At 49.8% G+C, this 18,416-nt stretch overlaps 1 protein-coding gene across 1 annotated transcript in view; it reads left to right on the plus strand.

Annotated features, from left to right (window-relative positions):
- kif4 (kinesin family member 4) overlaps positions 1 to 18,416 on the plus strand; it is a 103,467-nt gene that overhangs the window by 67,962 nt on the left and 17,089 nt on the right. Inside the window, exons 25-27 of the mRNA XM_072505515.1 lie at positions 5,173 to 5,271; positions 5,511 to 5,588; positions 17,806 to 17,910. Coding sequence (XP_072361616.1) covers positions 5,173 to 5,271; positions 5,511 to 5,588; positions 17,806 to 17,910 — 282 coding nt within the window. The remainder of the gene's footprint in view (positions 1 to 5,172; positions 5,272 to 5,510; positions 5,589 to 17,805; positions 17,911 to 18,416) is intronic.

An 18,416-nucleotide genomic window follows, 5' to 3' on the forward strand; every position in this document is an offset into this window, starting at 1 on the left:
TGAATGGTCCTTTTCACAGTTAACTTCAATGAGAGCTACATTGAGTTCCAGATGGACTTCAAAGAACAAAGAAATGTACAGCACAGGAACAGGCCCTTCGGCCCTCCAAGCCCGTGCCGACCATGCTGCCCGACTAAACTACAATCTTCTACACTTCCTGGGTCCGTATCCCTCGACTCTCATCCTATTCATGTATTTGTCAAGATGCCCCTTAAATGTCACTATCGTCCCTGCTTCCACCACCACCTCCGGTAGCGAGTTCCAGGCACCCACTACCCTCTGTTTATTTAAAAAAAAAAAAAACCGTGCCTCGTACATCTACTCTCAACCTTGCCCCTCTCGCCTTAAACCTATGCCCCCTAGTAATTGACCCCTCTACCCTGGGGAAAAGCCTCTGACTATCCACTCTGTCTATGCCCCTCATAATTTTGTAGACCTCTATTAGGTTGCCCCTCAACCTCCGTCGTTCCAGTGAGAACAAACTGTTTATTCAACCGCTCCTCATAGCTAATGCCCTCCATACCAGGCAACATTCTGGTAAATCTCCTCTTCACCCCCTAAAGCCTCCACATCCTTTTGGTAGTGTGGCGACCAGAATTGAACACTATACCCCAAGTGTGGCCTAACTAAGGTTCTATACAGCTGCAACATGACCTGCCAATTCTTATACTCAATGCCCCGGCCAATGAAGGCAAGCATGCTGTATGCCTGCTTGACTACCTTCTCCACCTGTGTTGCCCCTTTCAATGACCTGTACACCTAGATCTCTCTGACTTTCAATACTCTTGAGGGTTCTACCATTCACTGTATATTCCCTACCTGCATTAGACCTTCCAAAATGCATTACCTCACATTTGTCCGGATTAAACTCCATCTGCCATCTCTCCGCCCAAGTCTCCAGACAATCTAAATCCTGCTGTATCCTCTGACAGTCCTCATCGCTATCCGCAATTCCACTAACTTTTGTGTCATCTGCAAACTTACTAATCAGACCAGTTACATTTTCCTTCAAATCATTTATTTATATCTATCAAGTTAGTGAGACACGACCTCCCCTTCACACAACCATGCTGCCTCTCACTAATACGTCCATTTGCTTCCGAATGGGAGTAGATCCTGTCTCGAAGAATTCTCTCCAGTAATTTCCCTACCACTGATGTAAGGCTCACTGGCCTGTAGTTCCCTGGATTATCCTTGCTTACCCTTCTTAAACGGAGGAACAACGTTGGCTATTCTCCAGTCCTCCTGGACATCACCTGAATACAGTGAGGATCCAAAGATTTCTGTCAAGGCCTCAGCAATTTCCTCTCCAGCCTCCTTCAGTATTCTGGGGTAGATCCCATCAGGCCCTGGGGACTTATCTACCTTAATATTTTTTAAGACGCCCAACACACCTTCTTTTTGGATCTCAATGTGACCCAGGCTATCTACACCCCCTTCTCCAGACTCAACATCTACCAATTCCTTCTCTTTGGTGAATACTGATGCAAAGTATTCATTTAGTACCTCGCCCATTTCCTCTGGCTCCACACATCGATTCCCTTGCCTATCCTTCAGTGGGCCAACCCTTTCCCTGGCTACCCTCTTGCTTTTTATGTACGTGTAAAAAAACCTTGGGATTTTCCTTAACCCTATTTGCCAATGACTTTTCGTGACCCCTTCTAGCCCTCCTGACTCCTTGCTTAAGTTCCTTCCTACTTTCCTTATATTCCACACAGGCTTTGTCTGTTCCCAGCCTTTTAGCCCTGACAAATGCCTCCTTTTTTCTTTTTTGAGGCCTACAATATCTCGTTATCCAAGGTTCCCGAAATTTGCTGTATTTATCCTTGTTCCGCACAGGAACATGCCGGTCCTGAATTCCTTTCAATTGACATTTGAAAGCCTCCCACATGTCAGATGTTGATATACCCTCCAACATCTCCTCCAATCTAGGTTCTTCAGTTCCCACCTAATATTGTTATAATTAGCCTTCCCCCAATTTAGCACATTCACCCTAGGACCACTCTTATCCTTGTCCACCAGCACTTTAAAACTTACTGAATTGTGGTCACTGTTCCCGAAATGGTCCCCTACTGAAACTTCTACCACCTGGCCGGGCTCATTCCCCAATACCAGGTCCAGTACCGTCCCTTCCCTAGTTGGACTGTCTACATATTGTTTTAAGAAGCCCTCCTGGATGCTCCTTACAAACTCCGCCCCGTCTAAGCCCCTGGCACTAAGTGAGTCCCAGTCAGTATTGGGGAAGTTGAAGTTTCCCATCACCACAACCCTGTTGTTTTTACTCTTTTCCAAAATCTGTCTACCTATCTGCTCCTCTATCTCCCGCTGGCTGTTGGGAGGCCTGTAGTATACCCCCAACATTGTGACTGCACCCTTCTTATTCCTGATCTCTACCCATATAGCCTCACTGCCCTCTGAGGTGTCCTCTCGCAGTACAGCTGTGATATTCTCCCGAACAAGTAGCGCAACTCCGCCTCCCCTTTTACATCCCCCTCTATCCCGCCTGAAACATCTAAATCCTGGAACGTTTAGCTGCCAATTCTGCCCTTCCCTCAACCAGGTCTCTGTAATGGCAACAACATCATAGTTCCAAGTACTAATCCAAGCTCTAAGTTCATCTGCCTTACCCATAATGTTTCTTGCATTAAAACATATGCACTTCAGGCCACCAGACCCGCTGTGTTCTGCAACTTCTCCCTGTCTGCTCTGCCTCAGAGCCACACTGTCCCTATTCCCTAGTTCTCCCTCAATGCTCTCACGTTCTGACCTATTGCTCCCGTGCCCACCCACCCCGCCATACTAGTTTAAACCCTCCCGTGTGACACTAGCAAACCTCGCGGCCAGGATATTTATGCCTCTCCAGTTTAGTTGCAACCCATCCTTCTTATATAGGTTGCACCTGCCCCGGAAGAGCTCCCAGTGGTCCAGATAACGGAAACCCTCCCTCCTACACCTAGAGTGTTGAGAGAAGTGGCTAGCTGAAGCCTTGGTTTTAATTTTCCAAAATTCCCTAGATTTGGCAAATGCAACTCCTTTTATTCAGAAAGGGAGGAGAGAGAAAGTGGGGAAACAAACATGTCACAGGAAATGTTCGTTATTATTGGAGATGTTATCAGGGCATTAAACAAAATTCAAGGCAATTGGGCAAAGGCAACATGGTTTTGAAAATAAATCACATTTAACCAAATATTGGGGTTCATTTGAAGGAGTCTGATGCACTGGATATAGGGGAACTGGTGAATATTTTATAGAGTGCCACATCCTAGGTTATTGCAGAAAATAAAGCTTGCAGACATTGAATCCCTGCAGTGAAGAAGGAGGCCATTTGGCCCATCGAGTCTTGGCAGGGGGAACATCAAGATTTGCTAGCTAACAGGAAACAGTTGGCATAAATGGGTTTTTTTCTGATTGAAAGGATGTAATGAGGAGGTGGTGGCGTAGTGGTGTTGTCACTGGACTACTTAACCAGAGAGCCAGTGTAATGCTCTGGGGACCCAGGTTCAAATCCCACCACTGCAGATGGTAAAATTTGAATTCAATAAGAAAATGATTGCCATGAAACCATTGCCGATTGTCATTAAAAACCCATCTGGTTCACAGATTTCCTTCCCTAACGGAAATTAGCTAGCCTGGTCTGGCCTACATGTGACTCCAGATCTACAGAAATGTGGGTGACTCTTAACTGCCCCCTCAAGGGCAATTAGAGAAGTGCAATAAATGCTGACACAGCCTGCAACGCCCATATCCCCATGAACAAATTTAAATGAGTGGTGTGCCACACTGAATCTGTGATAGGATTTACAATTTAGATAAAATGACTTTGAAGGGATGATTGCCAAATTTGCTGATTTAATTGGAAGAGGACATGGATTATGTGAGTGGGAAAAGATCTGGCAAAGAAATATAAAGTAGGAAGTAAGGTGAATTGGTCCATTTTAGAAGGACAAATGAAGAAGCATATTATCTAAATGGTGAGATTGTAGAACTCTGGTGTCCTAGTGAATGAAGCACGAGGCTAGTTTATAGGTACAGCAAGTAATTAGGAAAGCTATTAGAATGTTATCATTTGTGTTGATTACAAAAGTAGGGAGATTATGCTTCCATTGTACAAGGCACTGGTGAGACCACATATATGGAGCGTTGAGTACAATATTGGTCTCTTAAGGAAAGGTGTAAATGTGTTGCAATCAGTTCAAGGAAGGTTTACTAAACTAATACCTTGAATGGACAGGTTGTCTTGAGGAAAGGTTGTACAGGTTAGACTTCACTGGAGTTTAGAAAAGTAATTGGTCATTTGATTGAAACATACAAGATCCTGAGGGATCTTGACAGGGTGGGTATGTGGAGGATGTTTCCTTGTGGGAGAATCCACAACCACTTTTAAATAAATAAAGGGTCACTCATTTAAGACCGATGAGAATTTAAGGGCTGAGTCTTTGGAACACCCTTCATCTGTTACGTGTATACAAGGATGAGGGGTTGCAATCCGAGCAGCCATGATCTTATCGAATGACAGAAGGCTCAAAGGGCTAAGTGACCTACTGTTCTTGGCAACATTTCAATGTGTTGACATTGATTCTGAAATTAAACTCCATCACCCCATCTCCTCTACCCCTCCTCTCCATATAACCTTTGAACCTATAGTGTAATTGAAAATGAAAATCACTTATTGTCACAAGTAGGCTTCAAATGAAGTTACTGTGAAAAGCCCCTAGTCGCCACATTCCGGCGCCTGTTCGGGGAGGCTGGTATGGGAATTGAACCGTGCTACTGGCCTGCCTTGGTCTGCTTTTAAAAGCCAGCGATTTAGCCCAGTGTGCTAAACCAGCCCCTAATTGCAATTGAACGAATTGCCCCTTATTTTAGCTAGATATATTCAATTTGTTTTATCACTATTGGATACAACTGAATGGAATACATTCCCAATTTGCTTGGATTTAAATAATCTTGTAAATCCTATCATTGGAAATTTTTGCTGGAAGAGGGAAGTGCAGGAATAGAGTTGAATACTACTACATTTCTTTGTTGGAAATGTTCTTGTTCACAGTATTCCAGAGCGTAACGAGGAAAATAAATCTAACTAGAATCCTAATTGTTATCAGATAACCAAAATGAATTAACTAAATTTAAACTGCCCATTGGTGATTTTACTGACTTCTGAATATTCCCCAGGTTCTCTACCTGCTTAGCCAGTTGCAACAAGATTCCAATCTACAAAAGGAGTCTGCTCCTGATCAAGAGGCCCAACTTCTGGAGAGGCTTCAGTTCCAAGTAAGTATTTCCAAATTACAAAAAATTGTCCTAGTCTGGATAACCAGATTTGAGCATATTATTCCTTTCCTTCACATCTTGAGAGGTCAATATATTTAAGACCCAAGTACTCGACATTCTACTTTATCTTCAAAATATGACCGGTATCTTCAAAATATGACCGTCAACATACAAAAATGGGTGGGATGGATTGGGAGAGGAGCAGGAAACCAATTGTTTAAACTTTTCAAATATAACAGGATGAAGAGATCAAGAAGATGAACGAGCTATGTGAAAGGAATCAGCAGCTGATGGAAGAAAATGAAACCTATAAGCAGGTATGTAAATAGTATATGCTTTAGAATCTAGAAAGAAGGGCATGACAAACTTGTATACTAATCAAGTAGTTGTAAAATATTGTGCACCAGCATGAAATATTACCTCCTTATGGATTGCAATCATAAGGTAATATTAATGTCTCCTTAGATTAAGTACCAATTTGTATCCAATATTTGCCTCTTTGGTTTGCAAAATGCTAGTGGTTTATTCTGTCATCCTTTTAACAGTCATTATAGGTTTATGCCAATTACCATTGGATGCTAGGAATTAGTGTTTTTGAGTTCAGCGAAGAGTAATTTCTGCAAGCCTTTGAGTCCATGTGTTGCAGCACAAGCAACAATATCTTGTAACGTTATGTAGTACATATAAAACATCCAAGTTGCTTTTTAGAGCTGGAAGGATTGCAACCAAATGTTTCATTTGTGACTATATAAATTACTATCACATCAGCAACATCTCCTTGCCCCTGTTGCCTTCCAGATCTGGTGTGCACCTCTCGGACTATGGATTTCTGTACTTAAACCCGTTTTTAAGGTGTCATTTCTAACTGATTAAAGGTATTCCTCTTTGACTTGTCTGGGTCTGCCACCTTTGACCTGTCCACTATGATCCAGCTGGGCGGAAGTGCTCATCTGTTTCATTTTTATCTATTGACTTCAGCCAATGGCTTCTTTTCCCACTCCCATATTGCTGTCTCGGTCCTTAAAGAGTCCATCCCTGATCATCTCCTGTTTATCTCCTGCATGCTGCCTCTAATATCATTTGAAAATGTAGTTTGCATGACTGACAGCACCCAGCTCTACCACTGCATAATGTCTCTCGACTGCTGGTGCTAAATTATCTGACTACTTATCCAACATCCAGTAATTATGGAATCCCTACAGTGCAGAAGAAGGCCGATCGAGTCTGCGCCCACCCTACCTAGGCCCAATTCCCCACCCTATCCCTGTAACACCACCTAGGGATAATTTAGCAGAGCCAACCCACCTAACCTACACATCTTTTGGAAACCGGAGCACCCGGAGGAAACCCACACAGACATGGGAAGAATGTGCAAACTCCACACAGACACTCACCTGAGGTTGGAATCTAACCTGGATCTCTGATGTTGTAAGGCAGTAGTATTAACCACTGTGCCGCTGGGAGTAATGGATGAGTAACGGTTTCTTCCACACAATGTGGGGAGCACTAGTGCTGTAGTTTATGGGATGTGGTCTTGCTTGCAAAGTCGGTATTTATTGTCCCTTTTCAAGGTAGTGGTGAGCTGCTGTGGTTGGTGAAGTAGATACACCGACAGTGCTGTTGGGCGGCACAGTGCCAGAGACCTGGGTTCAATTCTGGGAAATTATCCATTGCATTCCTGTTTTGTGCCTTGCGGTGGACAAGGTTTGGGGATCAGGAGGCGAGTTGCTCCCACAGTCTTGCTTACGACCGAGATTATTATTGTTAGACAGAGAGGTTGTGTCACTCAGGATTGTGAGTCTGCAGAATTATGTACCCTCAAGCTCTGTAGATACTTCAATTAATATATTAGAATCATAGATCCCTACAGTGTAGAAGGAGGCCTTTCGGCCCATCAAGTCTGCACTGACCTACCGAAAGAGCACCCTACTTAGGCATTCCCCACCCTATCCCCGTAACCTCACCTAACCTTTGGACACTTGAGGGACAATTTTAAATTTAGCATAGCCAATCCATCTAACCTGCATATCTTTGGCCTGTGGGAGGAAACTGGAGGTGGAAATATTTGTTTGGTCTGGGAGTTTAAGGGTATTGGGGGGGTTATGGGTATGGGGGTGGCTACAGGCTGCAAAGGAGTTCAGTCAGAGGGTTGGCCATGATTGTGTTTAATGCTGAGGGAGGTTTGAGGGGCTGCTTCTATTTCTTGTGACCCAGTGGTTGGTTGAGCACACTTCCAAACATCTGCAATTTTGCCCTCTGATTAAGATGATTGGCCTACCAGAACCATCTTTTTATGCTACGTAGGAGTCTACCAGTGGAGAGTTAACCCTCCTGATCCCCTTTATTTCAGTTTTGCTAGGACTTCTTGATGTCGCACACTAAAAGCTACCTTGATGTTGAGGTCAATCTCTCTAGCCTTCATCTCTTGTCCATATTTTAACACTGGTTGTAATGTGATCTAGTTTGGGTTCTATGAGGTTGTTGCTGAGTTAGTATGATGTGTTTGCACTGTTGGCACATTGCATCACTTTGCCGATGACTTGAAGAGCAGATTGATGGGATAATGTGGCCAGATTTGTGTTTCTCCTGGACAGTTTTCTACATTAGGCAGATACTTGTCTTGTAGTAACAACCTGGCTAGGCACATTGATTAATTCTGGAACACTGCTCTTCCGTCAGGATGTTGTCGGGACCTGTAGCCTTTACTGACCCGTTGCCTACAACTGCTGCTTTATATCAAGGAGTGAAGTGTTGGCTTGGTATCTAAGTTACACGTTTGGCAGCTCCCGCTTGGAATGGACTTTTGAGCTCTTTTCAGGGCCCCCAACGGCATTTTTTTTCAACATTTCCCCTAAATGGAGTAGGGGGTGGATGGCTGGGAGGGGGAGGCCCCGTGGGGGAGGGGGAGACCCGAGTCGGGGTTGAGGGGACTGGGCCTGTAAAAGGAGCTGCGACAGAGGAGGTGGGGCCGGGCAGGTGGAAAGCGTGGGCTTTTTCCCCGCGCTGGAGGGGTGGGGGAAGCGTGGGTTTTTTCCCCGCGCTTGGGCTGGAAGAGGGAGGTGGAGAGCCTGCTGGTGGGTAATGGAGGGGAAGTTCCACAATGGGAGGAGTCTAAGGAGAGGCGGAGCGGCCGGGGTCAGCACGAGGCAGCTAACTTACGGGAGTGCAATGGGGGGAGCAATGCAGCTCGGAGGGATCCTAGGGGGGGGGAGGGGAACCGGGTTGCTGCTTGTATGGTGAAGGGGGAGCTGGAGCGAGTTCTGCCGCCGTGGGGGCCGGGCACGGGCGCATAGTTGGCCGAGGAGGGGGTTATGGCTAGGCGGGGGAGGGGGTAGGGTAGCCCCCTGATCTGGCTGATAACCTGGCAGGTAAGAGGGCTGAACGGGCCGGTTAAGTAGGCCCGGGTGTTTGCACACCTGAAGGGGCTGAAGGCGGATGTGGTCATGCTCCAGGAGACACACCTGAAGGTGGCATACCAGGTAAGATTAAGAAAGGGTGGGTAGGCCAGATGTTTCATTCAGGGCTGGATGCCAAAAATCGGGGAGTGGGGAAGAGGGTGTCATTCGAGGGTGTCATTCGAGGCGTCGAGCATTGTGACAGACAATGGCGGCAGGTACGTAATGGTAAGTGGTAAGCTGCAAAGGGAAATGGGTGGTGCTGGTCAACGTGTACGCCCCGAACTGGGACGATGCGGATTTTATGTGGCGCATGTTGGGTCGGATCCCGGACTTAGAAGTGGCGGACCTGATAATGGGGCGGGGGGGGGGGACTTTAACACTGTGTTGGATCCGGCACTGGATCGCTCCAGGTCTAGGACGGGTTGGAGGCCGGCGGCGGCTAAAGTGCTGAGGGGGTTTATGGACCAGATGGGAGGGGTGGACCCTTGGAGATTTGCAAGGCCGGGGGCTAGGGAATTTTCATTCTTCTCGCACGTTCAGAAGGCCTATTCCCGGATCGAATTTTTTGCTATGAGCAGGGCGCTGATTGCGAGAGTAGAGGATACCGAGTACTTGGCGATAGCCATTTCGGATCACGCCCTGCATTGGGTGGACCTAGAGCTGGGGGAGGAGAGGGACCAGTGCCCGTTGTGGCGCTTGGAGGTGGGGCTGTTGGCGGACGAGGAGGTGAGCGAGCGGGTCCGAGGAAGTATAGAGGTATCTGGAGGCCAACGATAACTGGGAGGTCCGAGCGGGGATGGTCTGGGAGGCGGTGGTTAGGCGAGAGCTGATCTCCATTGGGGCCCACAAGGAGAGAGGGAGAGATGGTGAGGGTAGACAGGAGGAGGGACTGTTGAGGGAGAGGCGTAGCCTCCAAGCCGAATTCTACCTGTTGACCACCAGGAAGGCGGAGGCGCAGTGGAGGAAGGCCCAGGGGGTGATTTATGAATATGGGCCAAAGGCAAGTCTGATGCTGGCGCATCAGCTTCAGAAGTGGGACGCAGCTAGGGAGTTAAGGATAGAGGGGGGAGACAGTGTGGTGTGGGGCTGGCATCAATGGGTTCTTCAGGGACTTTTATGAGTAACTGTATCGGTCCGAGCCCCCACTGGAGGAGGGAGGGATGGTCTGCTTTCTGGACCAACTGAAGTTCCCGAAGGTGGAGGAGGGACTTGTGGCGGGATTGGGGGCCCCGATTGAGTTGGAAGAGCTGGCCAAAGGGATAGGGAGCATGCAGGCGGGGAAGGCACTGGCGCCGGATGGTTTCCTGGTCGAATTTTGCAAAAAATATGTGGACCTGTTGGGCCCGTTGCTGGTTAGGACCTTCAGTGAGGCCCCCGACGATATCCTGAGCACTGATCTCCTTGATCCTGAAGCGGGGCAAGGATCCCCTGCAGTGTGGGTCTTGCAGGCCGATTTTGTTGTTAAATGTAGATGCCAAGGTGCTGGCGAAGGTCTTAGCCACGAGAACGGAGTATTATGTGCCGCAGATCATCCACGAAGACCAGACTGGGTTCGTGAAGGGGAGGCAGTTGAACGCGAATGTGCGGAGGCTCCTGAACGATGTTATGATGCCGGTGAGGGAGGGGGAGGCGGAGGCGGAGATGGTTGTGGCGATGGATGCTGAGAAAGCCTTCGATAGGGTAGAGTGGGGGTACTTGTGGGAGGTGCTGAAGTGGTTTGGGTTTGGGTAGGAGTTCGTCGGTGGATTAGGCTGTTGTACGAGGTCCCGATGGCAAGTGTGCCCACGAACAAGAGGAGGTCTGAGTACTTTCAGTTGCATCGAGGGACGAGGCAGGGGTGTCCCTTGTCCCCCCTGCTCTTTGTGCTGGCTATTGAACCCCTGGCTATGGCACTGAGGGAGTCGAGGAACTGGAGGGGGCTGGTGCGGCGTGGGGAGGAGCATAGGGTGTCGCTCTATGCGGACGACTTGCTGCTATATGTGGCGGACCCTGTGGGGGAATGCCGGAGGTAATGAGGATCCTCGGAGTTCGGGGATGCCTCCGGGTACAATCTCAACATTGGGAAGAGCGAGTTCTTTGTCGTCCACCCAGGGGACCAGGAGAGGGGGGGATTGGCGAGCTCCCACTAAAAAGGGCGGAGAGGAGCTTCAGGTATTTGGGGGTCCGGGTGGCCAGGAGCTTGGGGGGGGGGGGGGGGAAGGAGAGAGAGAGAGATGAGGGGGGGAAGAAGAGAGAGAGATGGGGGGGGGGGGGGGGGGAGAGGAGAAAGAAGAGGGGGGGGGAAGAGAAAGAAGAGAGAGATGGGGGGGGGGGGAAGAAAGAGATTTGGGGGGGGGAAGAAGAGAGAAAGAGATGGGGGGGGGGGAAGAAGAGAGAGAGAGATGGGGGGGGGGGAAGAAGAGAGAGAGATGTGGGGGGGAAGAAGAGAGAGAGATGGGGGGGGGAAGAAGGAGAGATGGGGGGGGAAGAAGGAGAGATGGGGGGGGGGAGAAAGAGATGGGGGGGGGGAAGAAGAGAGAGATGGGGGGGCGGGGGAGAAAGAAGAGAGGGGGGGGAGAAAGAAGAGAGGGGGGGGGAGAAAGAAGAGAGGGGGGGGGAGAAAGAAGAGAGGGGGGGGGGGAGAAAGAAGAGAGGGGGGGGGGAGAAAGGAGAGAGGGGGGGGGGAGAAAGAAGAGAGGGGGGGGAGAAAGAAGAGAGGGGGGGGGAGAAAGAAGAGAGGGGGGGGGAGAAAGAAGAGAGGGGGGGGGAGAAAGAAGAGAGGGGGGGGAGAAAGAAGAGAGGGGGGGGGAGAAAGGAGAGAGGGGGGGGAGAAAGGAGAGAGGGGGGGAGAAAGGAGAGAGGGGGGGGAGAAAGGAGAGAGGGGGGGAGAAAGGAGAGGGGGGGGGGAGAAAGAAGAGAGGGGGGGGGAGAAAGAAGAGAGGGGGGGGGAGAAAGGAGAGAGGGGGGGGAGGAGAAAGGAGAGAGGGGGGGGAGGAGAAAGGAGAGAGGGGGGGGAGGAGAAAGGAGAGAGGGGGGGGAGGAGAAAGGAGAGAGGGGGGGGGAGAAAGGAGAGAGAGGGGGGGAGAAAGGAGAGAGGGGGGGGAGGAGAAAGGAGAGAGAGGGGGGGGAGAAAGGAGAGAGAGGGGGGGGAGAAAGGAGAGAGAGGGGGGGGAGAAAGGAGAGAGAGGGGGGGGAGAAAGGAGAGAGAGGGGGGGGAGAAAGGAGAGAGAGGGGGGGGAGAAAGGAGAGAGAGGGGGGGGAGAAAGGAGAGAGAGGGGGGGGAGAAAGGAGAGAGAGGGGGGGGGAAGAAGAGGGGGGGGGGAAGAAGAGGGGGGGGGGGAAGAAGAGAGGGGGGGAAGAAGAGAGGGGGGAGGGGGGAAGAAGAGAGGGGGGAGGGGGGAAGAAGAGAGGGGGGAGGGGGGAAGAAGAGAGGGGGGAGGGGGGAAGAGGGGAGGGGGGAAGAAGAGAGGGGGGAGGGGGGAAGAAGAGAGGGGGGAGGGGGGAAGAAGAGAGGGGGAGGGGGGAAGAAGAGAGGGGGGAGGGGGGAAGAAGAGAGGGGGGAGGGGGGGGAGAAGAGAGGGGGGAGGGGGGGAGAAGAAGAGGGGGGAGGGGAGAAGAAGAGGGGGGGAGGGGGGGAGAAGAAGAGGGGGGAGGGGAGAAGAAGAGGGGGGGAGGGGGGAAGAAGAGGGGGGGAGGGGGGAAGAAGAGGGGGGGAGGGGGGAAGAAGAGGGGGGGAGGGGGGAAGAAGAGGGGGGGGAGGGGGGAAGAAGAGGGGGGGAGGGGGGAAGAAGAGGGGGGGAGGGGGGAAGAAGAGGGGGGGAGGGGGGAAGAAGAGGGGGGGAGGGGGGAGAGAAGGGAGGGGGGGAGAGAAGAAGAAGAGAGGGGGGAGGGGGGGAGAAGAGAGGGGGGAGGGGGGGGGAGAAGAGAGGGGGGGGGGGGAGAAGAGTGGGGGGGGGGGAGGGAGAAAGGAGAGAGGGGGGGGAGGGGGGGAAGAAGAGGGGGGGAGGGGGGGAAGAAGAGGGGGGGAGGGGGGGAAGAAGAGGGGGGGAGGGGGGGGAAGAAGAGGGGGGGAGGGGGGGGGAAGGGAAGAAGAGGAGAGAGAGGGGGAGGGGGGGGGAAGAAGAGGAGAGAGAGGGGGAGGGGGGGAAGAAGAGGAGAGAGAGAGGGGGGGGGAAGAAGAGGAGAGAGAGAGGGGGGAGGGGGGGAAGAAGAGGAGAGAGAGGGGGGAGGGGGGGAAGAAGAGGAGAGAGAGGGGGGAGGGGGGGAAGAAGAGGAGCGAGAGGGGGGAGGGGGGGAAGAAGAGGAGAGAGGAGAGAGGGGGGAGGGGGGGGAAGAAGAGGAGAGAGAGAGGGGGGAGGGGGGGGAAGAAGAGGAGAGAGAGAGGGGGGAGGGGGGGGAAGAAGAGGAGAGAGAGGGGGAGGGGGGGGAAGAAGAGGAGAGAGAGGGGGGAGGGGGGGAAGAAGAGGAGAGAGAGGGGGGAGGGGGGGAAGAAGAGGAGAGAGAGGGGGGAGGGGGGGGAAGAAGAGGAGAGAGAGGGGCGAGGGGGGGGAAGAAGAGGAGAGAGAGGGGCGAGGGGGGGGAAGAAGAGGAGAGAGAGGGGGGAGGGGGGGGAAGAAGAGGAGAGAGAGGGGGGAGGGGGGGAAGAAGAGGAGAGAGAGGGGGGAGGGGGGGGAAGAAGAGGAGAGAGAGGGGGGAGGGGGGGGAAGAAGAGGAGAGAGAGGGGGGAGGGGGGGAAGAAGAGGAGAGAGAGGGGGGAGGGGGGGGAAGAAGAGGAGAGAGAGGGGGAGGGGGGGGAAGAAGAGGAGAGAGATGGGGGGGGGGAAGGGAGGGGGGGGGAGGGGGGAGGGGGGGGAAGAAGAGGAGAGAGAGAGAGATGGGGGGGGGGAAGGGAGGGGAGGGGGGAGGGGGGGGGAGAGGAGAGAGAGAGAGAGATGGGGGGGGGAAGAGGAGAGAGAGAGAGAGATGGGGGGGGGAAGAGGAGAGAGAGAGATGGGGGGGGGGGGGAAGAGAGAGAGGGGGGAGAGGAGGAGAGGAAAGTAAGTGGGAGGAGGAGTTGGGGGGAGGGGACGTGGGCAGATGCCCTAGGGAGGGTGAACTCTTTCTCTTTGTGCGCGAGGCTCAGCCTCATACAGTTTAAGGTGCTGCACAGGGCACACATGACCGGGACAAGGATGAGCCATTTTTTGGGGGGTGAGGACAGGTGTGTTAGGTGCTCGGGGAGCCCAGCAAACCACACCCATATGTTCTGGGCATGCCCAGCGCTGAAGAAATTTTGGAAGGGCGTAGCGAGCACGGTGTTGAGGGTGGTAGGATCCAGGGTCCAACCGGGCTGGGGGCTCGCAATATTTAGGGTTGCAGAGGAGCCGGGAGTGCAGGAGGTGAAAGACGTCGGTATTCTGGCCTTTGCATCCCTGGTAGCCCGGTGAAGGATTCTTCTTCAGTGGAAGGATGCGAGGCCCCCAAGCGTGGAATCCTAGATCAACGATATGGCGGGGTTTATTAAATTGGAGAGGGTGAAATCTGCCTTAAGGGGATCGGTGCAAGGGTTCTTCGGGCGGTGGCAACTGTTCTTGGACTTCCTGGCAGAACGGTAGACAATAGTCAGCACCAGCAGCAACCTGGGGGGGGTGGGTTCTATTTTATTTTTGTTTGTCTATACTGGGGGATCTGAGGGTGTGTATATATTTGCTATGTTTGCTGTGTGTTTCGGCGGGTGTTAATCTATTATTTATGTATAGGGGGGAGGGGGGCACTGGGTTGTTTTGTTTTGTGCTTAATTCTATTTGGCTCCTTTTACATTTTGTTGTTGATATTTTGTGAAAACTTTAATAAAAATTATTTATTAAAAAAAAAAAGCCAGGAATCGAACCCAGGTCGCTGGTGCTGTGATGCAACAGTGCTAACCACTGCTACCATGCCACTCAACTGCTAGATATAAGACATTGGAGCAGAATTAGGCCACATTCTCCAGTGCCCATAGTGTTGGGTGGGGTTACTGGGTTATGGGGATGGGGTGGAGGTGTTGACCTTGGGTAGGGTGCTCTTTCCAAGAGCCGATGCAGACTCGAAGGGCCGAATGGCCTCTTTCTGCACTGTAAATTCTATGATAATCGATGATGTGAAGACTGGATTTAATCTCATGAAGATTGTGGTCATTGAATACTGTCAGATTAATCTGCAACGGGTAAATTGGTGAATGAGGTGCCTTTTTTGGTTCACAACCTACCACCCACTGTCTGCCAGATATGCCCTTCAGGAATCTGCCAGTTTAGTTGATAGACTATTGAGTAACTCTTGGGTTGAAGTCCCTCCACCAACAGTACATTCTTGGCCCCTTCCCAAGTGGTGCTCAGCGTAGAAGGGAAAGTTAACATGAACAACGCAGAAGCTTCATGGAGGATGGTAGATGGCAGTCAGCAAGAGGTTTCCTTGGCCATAATTGACCTGATGGCATGAAATCTCATGTGGCCTGGAGTCCTTTTGAAGACTCCCCAGGTCCTCCCTCCCTCACTGTTATCATCTCTGGGTGTGACTTGCCTGTGGAACAGTGGCACCATATTGAACTGCCGAAATGGAATTTCACTGCATTGTGCCATTGTTTTAGATTGCCCATTTCCTGCTCTGGAGCATCTAATCTGCTCATGCTGAAGTCCTCCAGCATCCTTTTGTTGCTTTTAGGCTTGTCTATTCCAGTACTCTCCTAACTGGCCTCTCTCAGACTCTGATCATCCCAAATTATTCGGCTCTTGCCTAAACTAGCACCAAGCCCTCTGCACACTGACCCACGTTGGCTCCGAGTCAAATCATGCTTCTTTCAATCTTATCCTTGTTTTCAAATCCCACGAAGACCTCTTTAATTCTTCCAGCCCCACAATATTTGCAGGTGAGTTCATCTCATTTTTAGTTTCTTGCACAATTGCTCCTACCACTGGTGGTCATGTATTCAACTGGCAGGGCTCTTGAGCTCTGCAAATTCCAGTCTGACCCCACCCCACCAGACCTCCATCTCCTTTTTGCAAAGCTCCTTTAAAACTATCCATTTGACCAAGCCAGCCAATTATTGCCTTGTGTGGCTTGGTTTGCTTCATAATGTTATAATCCTAAACAAGGCCCCCTATGTTTTGTAGGGCTGGTAAGGAACCAATAATGTTGTGTTTAATGTAGACAAAAGTTTGAGATTCAAGACTTCGAATAAAGCCCAAATTTCCACAGGTTTTGAACAAACAAAATAACTTTACTGTACATGGCCAGAAAGATCAAACTATTCACAATATCTATCTTGTACACTAACATTGGTTAATATGGGTTACATACTAATTAACAGAAACTGGTCAAACACCCCACATGTCATGATAAATGACAATTGCGACCAAGACTGATTCCATGGATTTCTTAACTCCGATGTCAGTAACAGTCAATCAGTTTTATTGAAACGCGTGGGGTTCCAGTCGTCCTCTTCAAAGATCTCTCCAAAAATGGCTCCAACTGTGTCAACAATGACTTTCCTCCCAGGGTTTCAATCTCTTCTCACAAAATTGTTTCTTTGGATTCCTGAGTATGTACTCTAGTATCAACTCCTAACACAAATTCAGCTCCTCCTTCAAAGAGGTACGTTCACCCAACATCACATAGCATGGAGTCACTAACCTGTCTTCAGGGCATTTCCTGTACTTGTTGGAAGCTTTCTCCATCCCTCCTCTTAACTGGGACCTTTTGCTATCTGCCTGGGACATTTGTTTGCGGTGGCACTTTTGCTCCCTGTCACGTGACCCAGATTTTCAGTCATTTTCTTGTTGTCTGTCCTTGGCCCAAATAACTTAAAATGCTGAATTGCGTGTGCGTAGGCCACTCATGCATGGAATCTTCAAGGTCCGTTGCGATTTGGAGTTCCAACCTCTGATCTTGGTAAGTTGGCTTTTGTAACAATGCTCATGTGAAGTACTGTGGGATATTTGGGTAGTATGCCATCAAGTAGGAGACTCTAAAGAGCAATAGATTCCAGAACCAACAATGCTTTGGTAAGACAACAGTAGCAGAGTAATCTTAATGAATTGGGGCTAAAAGGGAGTTGGAGGAACATTTCAGTAAGAAATGTCTTTCCCCTGTAGGTAATGAACTGGTGATGGAGCTGAGGAAGTGATCAAATATGACCGTAGCGATTTGAAAAGCCTTGCATGTGGAAATGAAATGGATGGAGATCAAAAAGGTTCTAAATATGATGGGGGGGGGGGTAGGATGTTATGATCTTTGAATGTCCTCTTCCTGAAGCTAACCATCTTCAGACTTGTAACACTCGCAAAACTAATATTCCGCCAACTCTTCTCCATGCCTCACATCTGACAGCAGGCATAATTTTCTCTGAATGGTTCTACAGGAGGCATGAATGCGTGTAAGAAAATGCCCAAGTTTCCCATCTGGCATTCTTCTGACAGAACATTTTGGCTCAATTGAGCCTCATTTATCAGATTATATACACTCTTCCCTGTGTTTGCGTGGGTTTCGCCTCCACAACCCTAAAATGTGCAGGCTAGGTGGATTGGCCATGCTAAACTGCCCCTTTTTTGGAAAAAATGAATAGGGTACTCTAAATTTCTAAATAAAAGAACCGATTATATACCTTTTTCCAAACACTACAACAATATAAATTTACTCCTTGCTGCCATTGTTATGTATTTAGAGTCAATTACAGCACAGATAGGGGCCCTTCAACCCTCATGCTGGCCATCAAGCACCTAACTAGTCTAATCCCATTTTCCAGCACTTGGCATTGCAAGTGCTCATCTAAATGTTGAGGGTGACCACCTTTTCAGGCAGTGTTTCAGATTCCCACCATCCTCTGGGCAAAGCTTTTCCCCTCCTCCCCGATAAACCTCCTGACCCTTAATTCTATGTCCCTGGTTAGTAACCACTCTAATGGGAAAAGTTCCTTCCTATCCACCCTACCTGTACCCCAATTTTTTTTTTATATACCGCCGTCAGATCCCCCAATCAGCCTTCACTGCTACAAGAAAAACAATTCCAGCCTATGCAGCACAGGTAATTATCTAATGTGTGCCTTTCACCTGTACACACTTCATTTTTGAAATTAACATTTGTAGGAGAGTAAGCAGGTGGTTGCTGAGAAGCCTGAGTTTAGCTATGTATTTCCTCTCTGCAGAAACTGAACCTGCTCCAGTACACAACCAGTAAGCTGGGTGACAACAACTCCATGAGCTTCCCAACAGAGACGACAGCTTCTCCCTTTGAGTATGTTCCTCCCAAGGTACGGATGATTTTATTTTTTATGTATTGAAATATTGATAAACTCTACAGTGCATGTGGACACTTTGGTGAGCTGATACAACCATAGATGTTGGTTGGAATTGGTGGTTGTTTTCCAGTGAGATATACAGGAAGGAATTTAACTACATTCTCAACTCTTACCCAAAGTATTCCATGTGTAATCTATGTTCGAAATGAGCTCACCATTACAACCACATCCAATCCCATGTTGGCAAAATGCAGTGTACTTCCACAACTATTGAGGGTATGAAGGTCACCAGCGAATTGTCAAAACCAGACAATTTCTAGGAACTGACATGCTAGAGCATGACACTAATGTCCACCATGTCAAACAACCATTTGTGATCCTCCAGATGTCTCGACCAACTCTAGAGCATGGATTTGAGGTTATCCTTGTTTTTGCAGATTTACCCACTGGTGAACACTGTTGTCACTGCTTACAGCTGGTTCCCAGTTGTGGAAATAGTCAACTTCAATAAAAGCAAC

The sequence above is a fragment of the Scyliorhinus torazame genome, chromosome 5 (genome assembly GCF_047496885.1).
Source record: "Scyliorhinus torazame isolate Kashiwa2021f chromosome 5, sScyTor2.1, whole genome shotgun sequence".
Taxonomy (NCBI): Eukaryota; Metazoa; Chordata; class Chondrichthyes; order Carcharhiniformes; family Scyliorhinidae; genus Scyliorhinus; species Scyliorhinus torazame.